The following is a 13,591-nucleotide window of genomic DNA, read 5'->3' as shown; positions in this document are numbered from 1 at the left end:
ATTAATAAAAATGCTCTGAGAGCAATAAGCCTATGATCGTTTTCCTGGGAGACAAAACAGAAAAGGGAACTTGGAAAAGAGAGAAAAGAGAGTTGAGGTTGAGTGTTTACCATGGTCCCAGCACTTTCTGAAGGCTGTCTCCTTCAGCCTTCCTGGTCACTCTGAAGGTGGCACAGTTCATGGTGCAGGTATTGGAATCAAAGCAGACCTGACTTCAATCCCAGTTGGCCACTTGCTAACTACCTGTGAAACCAAAGTTGGTGCTATTGCCCTTACCCCACGCTCTTTCCCTCAGAGGAGGTTAAGGTGGAGGGTCAGAGAAGGTGGCATTTGACCTGAGTCAGGAAGGATAACAAAGTCTCCACTGTGGGCACGTGAGCAGCTGAAAGAAATGCTCAGGAAAGGGCAAGGGGATTACCTATGAAACAAAGTCTGTATTTCAGTCTTTTCCCTGGCTACTCTTGTACATAGTTATTATGTACCTGTGCGCCATGTGGAAAGTGACTTTGCAATATAATGTAGCGGAAAGGAAATAGAAATCAGAATTGGAATTTTCATTCTAGTCTCAGCTGTATCCCTGACAAGCTGTGTAATCTTGGTCATGCCGTTTCATCGCCTTGAATCTGATTCTTCCTACCCAAAAACCTAGCAGCGGAATTTGCTGATCTCACCCCGCTTCCTTCTCCTTCCTTGGGGACCATGATGCACTTTTTCCAGCCTCACCTACCACTGCTCATCCTGCTTTGCTGCCTCTGACATTTATTTTCACTTGCAAGTTGGACTTATAAATGCTGTGAGATGCTGTGCCGATTCGGAGATGGAGGAGGTGAAGGATGGTGGAGTGACATAGAGGCAGTCGCAGCTGTGGCCACTTGGCGACGGTGACCAACCACCCCAGCTTCAAGTCTGTATCATTCCCAGGCCACCGAGTGTTCAGAGAGGCATCCCAGCTGATCCTTGGTGTGGCAGTGCACACAAATACTGCCCTGAAGTTGACCAGACACCTTTCAACTATAGGACTGCCTATTGTGTGGCCACCTGTATGTGCCTCTATTAAGGATAAAACCAGAAGGAATAGAATGAAATTGTGGCAGGAAAAATCTGTGCTAATCATGGGGGGAAACTCTGATGTCAGGCAAATCATGAACCAGCATCAAATTGTGGGATATCCTTTTCTTTTTCCCTTTCATCGTTTAACTGAACTGCTAGGAGGCAAGACAGACTAGATCACCCCCTTAAGGCATGTTATCACATTTTATTAGATCAGATTTTTCTACAGTTATATAACATTCGCAATTTTGCCATTTCGTGTTCATAAAAAACTCTCCTAAGCTCTCAGGGAAATAGGGACCACAGCTCACACGTATTTACTACTGCCTCTTGTAACCTGTCCTGTATGTTCAAAACTTATATTTTATAGCCATTCCATGACAAAAAAATTTTCATTATAAATTGAAGTCAAGGTCAGCTTTGGCTGAATCAAAATCATCATTAAACTTAGGCACCATTGTCATTTTCTTAAAATAGCTGTGTTTAGGAATTGTCCTTGTTTTGATATTTTGCGTTGCTTCTTTTTTATTTAGGTCCAGGAAACTTCTGAATCATTTCCTGGTAGCATTTATAGCTTTCCTAGTATACTCAGATATACAGATACTGTTCTATTGACTTGTAATACAACCTGCAGACGTGATTTCAAGACCGAGGGCAGTTCCCCTACAGCTCTTTCCAATGCCTATGCCAGTTAAGGCCGTGTTATACTATAGTGCTGCCGATTCAGTTATGTTGCAATATTTGAGAGAGCAGAAAAATACTCCAACAGTGATAAACTTTAAAGCACCTTTTCGGCCCTAAAAGGCAGTGCGCTGATGCTCTTGCAGTTGAAACGAAGATGTGAAGGTCCTTATTATTTAAGACTTCTAAAGAAGCCAGATTTACCAATGTCAAATTACTGGTGAGTTGTTTGACCCCATATTTATTTCTAATTTCCACAAGCCGTTGGTAAGAGCTGCTGTAAATCAGGTTGCCATTGATCTTGGCTGTGCTCATGTAATTCTAAGAGGAGCTGTTTATGATCAACAGAAAAGGACTGCAGCTCCAAGGAGCACACGTGCAGGAGTCCCCAGGATGCCCTGGAAGTGTGTGGGTACTAATTATCAGGGGGTAGGAGAGGCAGACACCAGTGCACACATGGCGGGAGGCACGAGGTCAGTCCACACATCAGGAAATCCAAGCGTGGAGAGTGGTGAAATTTGGCCGTAGAAGAGAGATGAGGGAAGATGATGAGCGTGGTGTAACAGACAATCACTTAAACGAGGGTCCCCAACCCCCGGTACCGGTCCGAGGCCTCTTAGGAATGGGGCTGCACAGCAGGAGGTGAGCGGTGGGCGAGGGAGCGAAGCTTCGCCTGTGTTTACAGCCGCTCCCCACCGCTCATATTGCCACCTGAACAGTCTCCCCTGCCCCTGTCAGTGGAAACTTTGTCTTCCATCAAACCAGTCCTTGGTGCCAAAACGGTTGGGGACCACCGACTTAAATGATTGATTTAATTAAAAGTAACTGTGTGTCCGTGTGCAAAAGGCGCTTAAATGATTCTCACACTCAGCCTCCACACCTCCTGGCACTTCTGTTTGCGTTCTCTGCTTTCCCAGCTGAAGGGAAGGGAAGGCTCTGCACCTCCTGGAGGGCTTTGCCTATTTCACCTGCAGAGAAACTTTCTGAGCTGGTCATCGTCCCCACAGTCAGCATCCCCGCACCGTGTGGTCCTCTGTGAGGGCACGGGGGCCCACGGGTCCGGAGAACGATATGGTAATAAGTATTCCTTGAGTTCCCTCCAAGACAGTGACTGTGCATTTTGCTTCATGTCTCTTACTTAATTCTCACAAGGAGGACTTTTCTTTCTGGATGGGAACAGGAGGAAGAGGGAATGAGAGCAGAGTTAGGATTCGGGCTCTGCTTATTACCGTCCGCAGGAAGAGCTCCCGTTGGAGGCGGGTGTGAGTCCATTGGAGCTTCAGGGCCTCCAGGCTGTTACTGGCTGGCAATTCCTAGCCCAGGTCTCGGTGGAGGGGGTCTCCTTCCACATAAGACAGAGTGTAGGAAATTTGGTTGTAAAGCAAATTGTGAGAAGTGGATCCTATTTTTCTATCAGTTCCCATTACGTAATTTAAGATTCATTTTTATTAGGAAAGACCCCTCACAGGTCTTTGGATGAGGGCCGAGTTGGGTGAGGGTTCAGGAAGGTGCTTCAGGGAATTTGTTGTTCACCCTTATGGCGACGTCTGCGCCCTTCATCGATTCCACTATAGCAGTGGGTTCAGGGATTTCAGGTTGCTTTTCTTTCCAGAAAGCCTGGCATTGAACGGCTAAGTGAACGGTTCTGGAATCCAAGTGCAAGTTGTGGAGTTAGTTACACACTCTCTCTGGGTGCTGCTTCTGCTTCTGCTTCTGAAACATGAAAATCCTACCAGTTGCCAGTTCCCAGCCCACTGTGAATTGCTCTGTGTGGTGTCGGCTGTGTGCTGAGTTTATTCTGTGAGTTTTGTGGCTCGTCAGGTCTTTGGTGTTCTTCAAGGAAAGGGGCCAGGACACTGAGTTCCGTAAATACTAACGTGTTCATTTTCAGGTAGTTTGTTGCCCTCCTCTTATCTTAATGATGAAGGGGTTAGATTACAGAGCATATGGGCTTCATTTCCCAACAGACGTCTGCTGCATTTGTGAGTAAAATGTGTCATACCGGTGGGCTGCAGAGTCATACCTCACTTGTGGGCTCAGCTGTCCACACGCCGTGCCTCTTTGTGTGAACATCTCTAATTTTCAAAGAGTTTTGTAAACTGGAAATGACAGCCCTCAAATCTATCACCTCTATTAGTTAAAAATTTTACACCTAAACCTGGCTGAGAAAGACTCATCCTCACACTCGTTGTTCTCGTAGTTATCAGGATGGTAACAGTGATGTTTTCAGTCTCTTATTGTTCACTTTGACTCCAGGGATAACACAGAGAAACTTGCCACAGCGTTATCTTCTTTGGCGACTCTGTTCTGCAACTTTCCTTTTGCTCAACAGTGCCCTCTTCCTGTTTTGCATACCTTCTAGAGTTCTCCTTTTCCCCAAATTCCAAGCTGCTCTCTGACCAATAATTGATGCTAAACTGTGCGTGACTGATACCAGCTCATCAATATCAGGCAGAGTCAGTCTCAGAACACAAATGGTAGCATATTTTCTAAAAGTCTCATTCAGCATCCTGCGGGATTCACACATCCACTGTGATGCGATTATTTTTTAACATAAGAAATGCTTTATTTGCTAATAATTAATGTTTGCCATTTTAGACAAAGCAAATACCAATATATGTGAGCCAAAAGATATAAACAGAGTCCACAGGAGAAATTGCAGGGAAATACAACGTGTACGTTGGATTTAGTACAGATGGCATTTTCATCTTAACTGATTCACAGAGATTAAAGAAAACCGAACTTCCTTGTCAGTGATTATTTTTTTTCTTTCTTTATTGGGAAAACTTCTATCATAAAATGAAAGGGCTTTATTTTGTTTACTCTTCTTAATGGTTTTTCAAGGATTCAATATAGATTGAAAAATGCCACTCACCTCCATCCACACTTAAAATCTTTATTAATAGCTTGTGGGTCAAAGTGTTCTTGGTGAGGGAAAAATCATAATTATTGAGAAACTATTAAGAAAATGATATGATAGTGATGCAGTTATTAATAGGACCCAGGTGTTCTTTGCTTTCTTGGTAGATGGTCTAGTTTTTTTATTTAGTGAAACTCTGAAGAACCAACAGGCCACCTGCAATGACACAGGTGACTGGCAGTCAGGAAACCCTCCAGCCCATCCTCTGCACTCTGGGTGCAGTAGGTCTTGGAGGCGGAGACCATGTGAGCACAGGCACATCTCTGTTCGTTTTGTCTTCTCATGCCGTATGTAGGATTGCCTCCTGATAAGGACGTCAGTTGTACTTGCTTAAACACTTTCCAAGAGCCACTTTCCCCTATGCCAGCTTCCACTTCTGTTTCTTAATTTCTTTCCTGTGTACCGAAGGGCCTCACGTCCATTCCCCTCTTTGCTCCAACTTCATTATCCAAAAACAGACATCAGTGTATTGGCTTCTGCATTGCATTTGCTTTATTTTTTATTTTTGCTTACTTCCAGTTGCTTACTTATTTGCAAATACTTCATAACCAAGATCAGACCAGGTCATCCAGTATTTAGGTACCTGGAACAGTAATCAGTGTGTAAGCACACTCCCTTCGTGAGGAGGAGTGTTCCTCCGCCGAGGAGCTGGAAATTCTCGTATGCTCGCAAATTGTCTGATCGTTCCTAAGCTGCTTACAGTTCAGTAGTAATAGAGAAGGGAAGGGCTTTGGGTGATCTTTCCTAATTAAATTTATTTAAATGAATTTCCAATGCTCCATCCCAGTGTGTAAACTCAGATCCCTTTAACTTGTGAGAATCTCATCTGCTCAGCTCAGCTCACAAGAATTTGCATTCAGAGGATAGGTGGACGTTTTCCTATTAGCCCAAGGAATAGAGTCAGGAGCTCTAAGTTCCATGGGATTTCAGAAATACTGTAACACATATTTTAAACCAAATTTAGCAGTTAACATGGAGTAAGGCAGAGGTGAGATGAGATCGTCCTTCAGCTGACACGGGAATGTTCCTGTCATGTCCTGTTCACCTGGTTGATCCCTGTGTATTCTCCCATCCTGCCCCTTTTAGGACCTGTGTGAACACTTCACTAGGTTCAAACTCCAGCTCAAATCCCATCTCTTTATGAAGCTGTTAACAATTATCTCAGCTCACAATGGACTGTCCCTTCTCTTAATGTTTCTGGCACTTAGAGTCGGTATCATCCAACTCAGCACAAAAAAGCCTTGGTTTGTCCTTTGATGGGTTGAGGTCTTCCACAGCTTTCCAAGCCTTCTGTGTCCCCAACGAAATTCCACATGTGGAAGAGATCTCCATACATACTTGCGTAGCATGTACTGATTTATACTCAAGCACATTTGCTACTTGATTCATGTAACTGCCGGCTGTGAATCCTAAGGATATTATTGGCTGGAATGATTAACTTGTTTTTTTTCAAAACGCATCTTCCTGCTATTCCCTTCATACTCAGCACCCGGACTGAATTGCTTCCTGATCGATTGTTTCCCTATCCACCCCCCAACCCCGGCAATATAAATGTGCACAAACAAGCAGTTATTTTCTCTAAAGGAACCCATGGACACTAAGCTGTGTGTCAAGAGATCGTTTTAAATGGGCCTCCAGCTTCCCTCTTCCAATCTCATCAAATAAGTTCAGGTAGATATTTCCTCTGAAATAAAACCTCATTTGAAACCTAAACATATGGAACATGCCCCTCATACCTACCAAAAGTTCTCAGTGTACCAATTTTGGAAATCTGGGCTGGGAATTAAGATCTTTGTTAATTTCAAGACAAGCCCCAGGTCAGTATTTTGTGGGTGAGGCCAGATCGAAAACCTCATTTTTAAACAACATATGTCTCTGCACAAGTTCTCTGCTTCAGCCAACCGAAGCAGTTCCTTATTTCCCAAATTTGGACAAAAGATTGTGAGCAAATTATTTCTAAAATGACGGAGAATTTTTCTTCTCAACTTTAAATACTCTGTACTGCTTGCCTGCTGTAGGCGTGGCATTGTGTTAATTGTACTGAGTACGAAGGGACAGAGATTAAATACCATCCGATCAAGGGTGACTACATAACTTATGGCCAAACTAGAAGTTTTGAGAGTGAAAGGGGAACTGTTATAATTATGCCAGGATGATAGGCATAGACTGGGACTTGCAGGGAGATTCTGGATGTATGGTTACCCTATACATTTGTGTTAGTTTCTTATGGATGCTGTAACAAAGTACCATAAACCTGGTGCCTTGAAACATCAGAAATATATTCTCCTACTGTTCCAGAGGCGAGAAGTCCAAGATCAGTAATACTGGGCCGAGAGCTACATGTTGGACGGGCTGTGCTCTCTGGAGACAGTAGGGGAGGGGCTGTTTCTTCCTTGGCCACCTTCTGGTGACCACCAGCATCCCTTGGCTTGGGATGGTGTCACTGCAGTCTCTGCATCTGTGGTCACAAGGCCTCCTCCTTTTGCTCTTTATGAAATCTCCCTCGGCCTTCCTCTGATGAAGGAAACCTGTGAGGGCATTTAGGGACCCTAGGATAATCTAAGATAATCGCTCCATCTCAGAATTGTACCTGGGTCACATCTGCAAAGACCCTTTTCCCTTATATCAAGTGATATTTATAAATTCCAGGCGTTAGGACCTGATATCTTCGGAGGCTATTATTCTGTGTGCTCACCTTCTCTGCCCTTCCAGTCTTTATTGTATTACTAAGAGTGAAAGTACACACTCGAGGAAGTAGAACCATATCAGGAAGTACACACGACTCAGTGCCGCGTGAGGGCATGGGCAGTGCTGCGTGTGGAAGAGGCAGAAATCACATGAGCCTGGGGCAGCCTCACCGTAAAGCATAGACGGGATTTAGAAAGTGGTGGGAGAATGCGTTCCAGACAGACGCAGCCTGAGCAGAGGTTCGGGGGAGGGGACAATCGTCCATGTCTGGGAAACACAAAGGAGAGGGGCTCTGGCTGGAAAGCAGAGTCTGTCTTTGGAGCAGTGGGGGTGCGTTTGGAGTTAGGCTGATGTCAGGATGGTGGTCCCGCCTTACGCCAGGCTCTCCACACTCCCCTATTGTATTCATCCTGAAGCTCTTTCCCTTCACCCTCTCAGTTCATCCTCTTTAAATCTCCATGATTCATCTTTTTGTTTCCCTTTGATCCTTTTTGCAACTTTGCTTCTGCGTCCTTTCCGAGTCCCACCCATCCTGTCCTGCTGGGATGATGTCTGTATCTCTGCATGACTGTTCTTACTAGATTCACTTTGCAGGTCTTGTGTGTTCCACTGTGAGCTCTTGGAAGAAAGGGCCCTGACGTGCGTCTGTGTCTCCAGTACCTCATGAGCCCAGGGAGTAACCTGCAGGAGGTGCATTTTGAGTGAAGAGACGTACAGATTTATACCAAGGACACGAGACTCCATCAAAGGTCTTTGGTGATTGCAATAGCAGTGGTGGTATTTGGTTTTTGTCAGGTAGTGATTCCCTCTCATCTATCAAATATGAGTTTGGAACTACTTAGACCCCATCTGGGGCCCAAGAGTTTTACCCCTTAATCTACTTAGGAGCAAATGCTGAAATCATCCTTATTAGAAGCTATATACAGCACGTTCTTCCTAAAGGTATTCAGAGGTAATAGAGATGAGTTTCCCTCTGTCAGTCTCAAGCATATTTTTCTCACTTCTTCCTTCATATTAAGCCACTTCCATAATCTACCCATTTTCTCTCGTTCTGCCTTCAGGCAGTTGGGAAATAAGAGATCGGCTGCTTGGTCTCGATGGCCTGCAAGTGCTATGGCTTCTGGTTGCCGTGACGAAAGGTGACCTCAGGAGAAGAAATGAGCTGTCTGCCCATTAATAAGCAAGGCGATGCACGTAAGCTGCGTTGCCTCTGTCAGGCGCCCAGATCCGACCCCAGCAGCTTCCATTAAAGCAGGGGATTAACCGCTGGTGCAGCGCCATGGAAGGAACCAGAGACAGTTCCTTGGGTCCCAACAACAAATTACCTCTGAATCAAACCTCTGATTAATAGCCCCAGACTTGCCGCTCTGCTTTGCATAATTAAGTTTCATGGAGTGTTGAAATTAACAGCCGTGCCATCACCCAGGTAGAAACAGCCACCATTTATTTGGCCAGCAGAGCTGGAAAGTACTGGGTGGTGAAAAAGCATTTATGAGGGGATTAGGTGCATTCTGGGTCATAAATTGAATAAGGCTATAATTACCTTCTAATAAAAAGCTATAAACATGATGATCCCATGATACTACCCCAAAGTCGCATTCTATTTTTTTCTGCTGCTGCGGGTCAAAGCACTTCCTTCCCTGGTCAAATGCCAGCCACGGCCTGAGACAGGTGTTGGTCTGCGTGGAGGTGGATGGCCCCCGCTTTCTGAGATCCCGTGGCCTTTCTGAACTCCCAAGGTGTAGCTTGTTTTGTGCCATTTATTTTAGCTGCGTTTGTTGTCACTCAAGGAGTCAGACGTGCAATGTACATGTCAGGTAAGCTTCAGACTCTTGGAATTACCCGGGAAGAAAGCCAAGGTGTCATTAGAAGTGCTGGGATGCGGCAGCATGCCAGGCACTTCATTGTGGGTGAGCAGGCCAGGAATTAACCATCCGTCAATACCGGGGGATTAAAATATTACACACGACCAGAAAATGCTCCTTTTAGAGTTTGTTTTTTTTTTTTCCTGTAAAATGACATTTCTCGAACACAGTTATTCCCCTGACCAATGTTATTTAGCTATTAAGGCAGACGGATCAACGGTAGCCACCAAAGGGATGATGTCTGCCGTTCTAATCAAGTCTTCTTTGGATCAGCAGACGTAAAGGAATGAATAATAGCTGCCCCTTTTATGGAGTTTCTCGAGTGTCGGGTACTTTTCTATGCTCTCTCCTTGTACAAGTGTATTTAACGAGGAACTCGCTGCTGAATAAAGGTAAAGCTGTGGTGAGCTCTACCTTTTCCTGCCGTTCTTACCTCGTATTCCTCTTACTCTCTCCCTCTTCCTGCCTCCTTGTATTCCCCTTTCTCTGCAATTCTTCTTAGCTGCCCGTATGTTATGTCTGAGATTCAATCGAGTGCAAGCAATGGGAAACCAGGGAACATGAAGTCCAGTCCTGGAGCCGTCATTCTCCATGAGCGTGATTTGGGGCGAGCTGAGTAATTAAATTGGGACCCAGGTTACTTACTGTAAAATGAGAGGAAGAAGAAGGATGTGGGAGGAGGGGTACAAGGGCGCAGGAGTGGGGAGGAGAGGAGGTGATCATACCTGTCCTTCCTACAATAAAATGTTGCGCTGAGACTCTGAAGAGATAGTATCTACGAAAGCCTCTGCAAATGGTATAGAACTCTACAAATGTCACGTCACTTGTTTTTGCTAACCTCCTGATAAATATTTTCAGGAATTTTACTAGGCTTTAGAGCCAGGCACATTTGGAAGGAAAAAAAAAAAGAAGGAACACAGAAGCCATGCTCTGGACAAATTGTGTTTCTCGTTCTGCACTTACCAGGAGGAAAATGATGCCATTCCTTGCTAAAAAGCCATTTGTCTTGCAAATTTCTATAATGAACAGATTTGGGAATAAATACCATGTAATCGGCAATGACAGTTCTCTCATTTCTTTTTTATTAGTTCAGTCTTCTCAGCATCTGAACCGCATAGCTCCAGAACCTCCGTAATCATTAAGGCAGCTGGGTTGCCTGCATTTCCCCTGGCTTTTGCACATAGCAGAGTCCCCAGCCAGTCTCTTGTTACCAGGCCCACATCTGGCTGCTAAATGCACCTGGCTGAGGACGCCAGGTTGGAAAAGAAAGCAAACAGCGAGCTGCTTGGCTTTTGCAACAGTATGCCCTTCTCCCCACCGACCTTTACCTGGGCGCATTTGAAATCCGAGTCCGACTTAGAGCTTGTGGGGAATTTGAGTTGTGTGAAACATCCCTTCGCTTAAAATAGATCATCTCTATGGAACACAGTGTGGTTGTCAACACTAACTCTTCTTTCTCTCTGCCCTTCTCCCTTTGTCTCTCCCTAGGTAAGTGCTGTTTGATTATTGTTTTGAGCATCTTCAAGAGAGAACTCAAGGCCGGCCCAGTTCTTGGTCTCATGGGAAGGAAGTCTTTGGGCAGTTTCTGGCCATCCTGCTTGGTGGCTCCTGCAGCACGTGGGGTGCACGGAGGTATGACTGTTTGCTGCTGCTGGGTTTGCGTCTGCTCGTGGTAAAGGGAATGTGGGTGTTGGCTCAGCGTCAACGATACAATTAAAAGAAATTACTGGGGGCTGAGTGCCAAAAGATGGTCGTTTCACCTCTGGAAGTCATCTCGTTTTATGAGTGCTCGTGAATTCTATGATACTCTATTTTCTAAAAATGGACTTCATAAAATAAGTGAATTATAACAATTTCATTTCTACTAAGGGCTTCACAAATAATTTTTGCCTTTTGTTAAAAGAAGAACACAGGGTTGAAATATATTTTGTTGCTATACCGGTTGGGTACATGACTGGGTTTGAGGAAAGCTGATCTATTCCCTATTCCCAGGTGATGGCATTCGGTGTGCTTGAGCATATAGTTGAAATATCATATAAAATATTAAGAAAATAAAAGTACAGAGGGGCAGCGTTTGATGCAGTTCTGAGGACGAAAATTATACATATTCCTTGTGTCTGTAACTTTTGGTGCATTGAGTCATTGCTCCGTAAAATGTACTGCAGAGTTGTTCTATCAACTGTAGGGTCAGAATCGTTAGTGGAATTGTTGAGAGGGTCATTAGACTCGTCAGTCTCAGCTCAGAGCACCTGGAAGGGGTCTTCTCTTCAGGTTGTGAAGGTCAAACATGGGCTGATGACACTGACTAACTCTGTACCAGGAATAACCATGATGGTATCACAAACGCTTAACTACAGACCTCAGTCTACATAGAATACAGATGTAATTGCAGTGTATTGAGTGTTTCTACTAGAAATCCCCCTGGTCTGCTGAACTGATGGAAACTTTAGGTGTGGCTAAAGGAAATCGCTGACGCTGAATCAAGAAGGAGACACACTCTTTCTTTGTCTCACTAATTCTCGATCAGTGGAAGACGCTTTTTACGTTTCGCGATAGCCTGTTGTTCTCTTTATACGGAGCATCCCTGCCTGCTTGTTAAAAGGCAGTTTTCAGAAAAGGTAAAATGATGGTTCATATACAGATACAAAATGAACAATATTTTATTTAACTCATTATTCATAAGGAAACCAGGCGATGTTATATATGTTTTGAAAGAGAAGTCGAAGACATACAAATGTATGTAGGTTAAAGGAATATTGAAACCAGTTTCCAAATGGACGGGACACTGGCTTTTTCTGAGGTGTTGGGAAGGGGGAGTTGACTGAAACTGCAACAGGCAATTTATTTCCATGTCTATAGACAGAATTATTTTGCTTGGCTATCAATTATCTATAATTTACAGAGTTGTAAAATAGCTCACAGGCAATGAAAGGCTGGGATGAGATAACCCAGTGGGGTGTGCTCGAGACGGTGCTCTGCTTTCCATTAGAGACACCTAGTGATCTTTTCTGCTTATTTCTAATTTCCTTGCATACTCGAGTGTGGATTTTAAAATAGGAAGTCATCATCTACCCCATTTTCAGATTCTGACTATCTATGTTCCTATTTATTAAAGTTCAGATCTGTGCCGATTCTGGAACTTCAGATGGTACAGCCTGCCTTCGACTTTGGAAACATGCCTGCCTTCATTTTCTGTGACTTACTTCCCTGAAATGCCTGGCTTTACCACTGCTATAAAAGAAGCTTTTAGTATTTCCCTAAAAAAAGAAGTACAGATTCTGAGGAAACATTTGCTCCATGAACTAGATCTTGAAAGTTATGCATTAGTTAGATGTTGTTTATTCTTTGGTTATTTATGAAGGGATTGTTGTCAGAGTGCCCCTCCAGTGGAAGTAACTAGATTTGAAACTTTCCGTTTGCAATCCCTTTGCCCTTGAAACATATTTTGTCCATGTTAATTCATCTTCCTAAGTGGTGGCATCCCGCGGATCTCACGTGGGGTTCATGTCGACGGGAGTATGATGTGGCCACTGCACATTATCTTAGCTAAGTGATGGCTTTCTCCAAGTGTGGACATGCTTCAAGGGGTCTCATTCACCCACCTGGGGGCACCTCCCAAAGCGAGCAGGGACCAGAGGGGGAAAGTGCTCAGTCTGACGGGGAGGAGAGGGCAGGCATCACCCAGGCGAGGTTGGTTGGCGGGACGCCTCCTCCGTGGGGCACGATGGCTTCAGCCCCAGTCGCCAGCACCGGGGGAGTCGGCTGGTCTGCCCCAGTCCGCGGGTGGGATCGCCTCCTGCAGATGCATGAGCGCTGTTTCCCTGCGAGCCCGTTTGCCTCTGCAGACCCTACCTCACGCTGTTATCACTGATGAGAATCGCCCTCAGTGTCCAGAGCTGAGGCAGCACACGGACCCAGGCGGTGGCTTTTTCAGGAGAGGCGGTGCCTCTTTCCGCCACTTCCCAGAAAATCGTGTCATTTTCACTGTCAGCGGCGTTCACTGAGATTTCCCTAACTCCCGTCACATAGAAGATCCAGCTGTGCCCCTGAGAGAAGTTTGAAAGGGAAAGACCTGCTCCAATGTTTTTCTTGTGCACAAACCATCTGGATGTTTCTTTTTTTTTTTCTTTGAGAGTTTTTTGAGGGTGTAAAGAGGAAGCTCCCAATGAGAGCGGACTCCTCAGCTGAGACGTCCCACTGGGCTCTACCCCGATGGGCACCTGTGTGCTGCCGGATGTACCACGTGGGCTTCTGTTGGGGTGCTGGAGACCCGCCGTGAAATAGATCTCAGCCGTGAGCTTTACTTCTTTGGCTAAAGTGGAACCAGAAGGTTTAGTTTACTTGACTAAGATGATAAAGATGGCCATTGGTGCACTCTAACTCAGAT

The 13,591-nt window shown here is 44.9% G+C and overlaps 1 protein-coding gene across 3 annotated transcripts in view; it reads left to right on the top strand.

The window, feature by feature from the left end:
• The window catches only part of OPCML (opioid binding protein/cell adhesion molecule like), a 1,078,766-nt gene that overhangs the window by 201,213 nt on the left and 863,962 nt on the right, over positions 1-13,591 (top strand). Inside the window, exon 1 of one of the 3 annotated variants that reach the window (XM_067751616.1) lies at positions 10,749-10,836. The exons of the other annotated variants lie outside the window; for them this stretch is intronic. Within the exon in view, the coding sequence (XP_067607717.1) occupies positions 10,764-10,836 (73 nt within the window). The 5' untranslated portion in view covers positions 10,749-10,763. Of the gene's footprint in view, positions 1-10,748; positions 10,837-13,591 lie in introns of those variants that run through there. 3 annotated transcript variants of the gene reach the window in all.

Source organism: Pseudorca crassidens, chromosome 9, assembly GCF_039906515.1.
Source record: "Pseudorca crassidens isolate mPseCra1 chromosome 9, mPseCra1.hap1, whole genome shotgun sequence".
Taxonomy (NCBI): domain Eukaryota; kingdom Metazoa; phylum Chordata; class Mammalia; order Artiodactyla; family Delphinidae; genus Pseudorca; species Pseudorca crassidens.
This window is presented reverse-complemented; position numbering and strand designations above follow the sequence as displayed.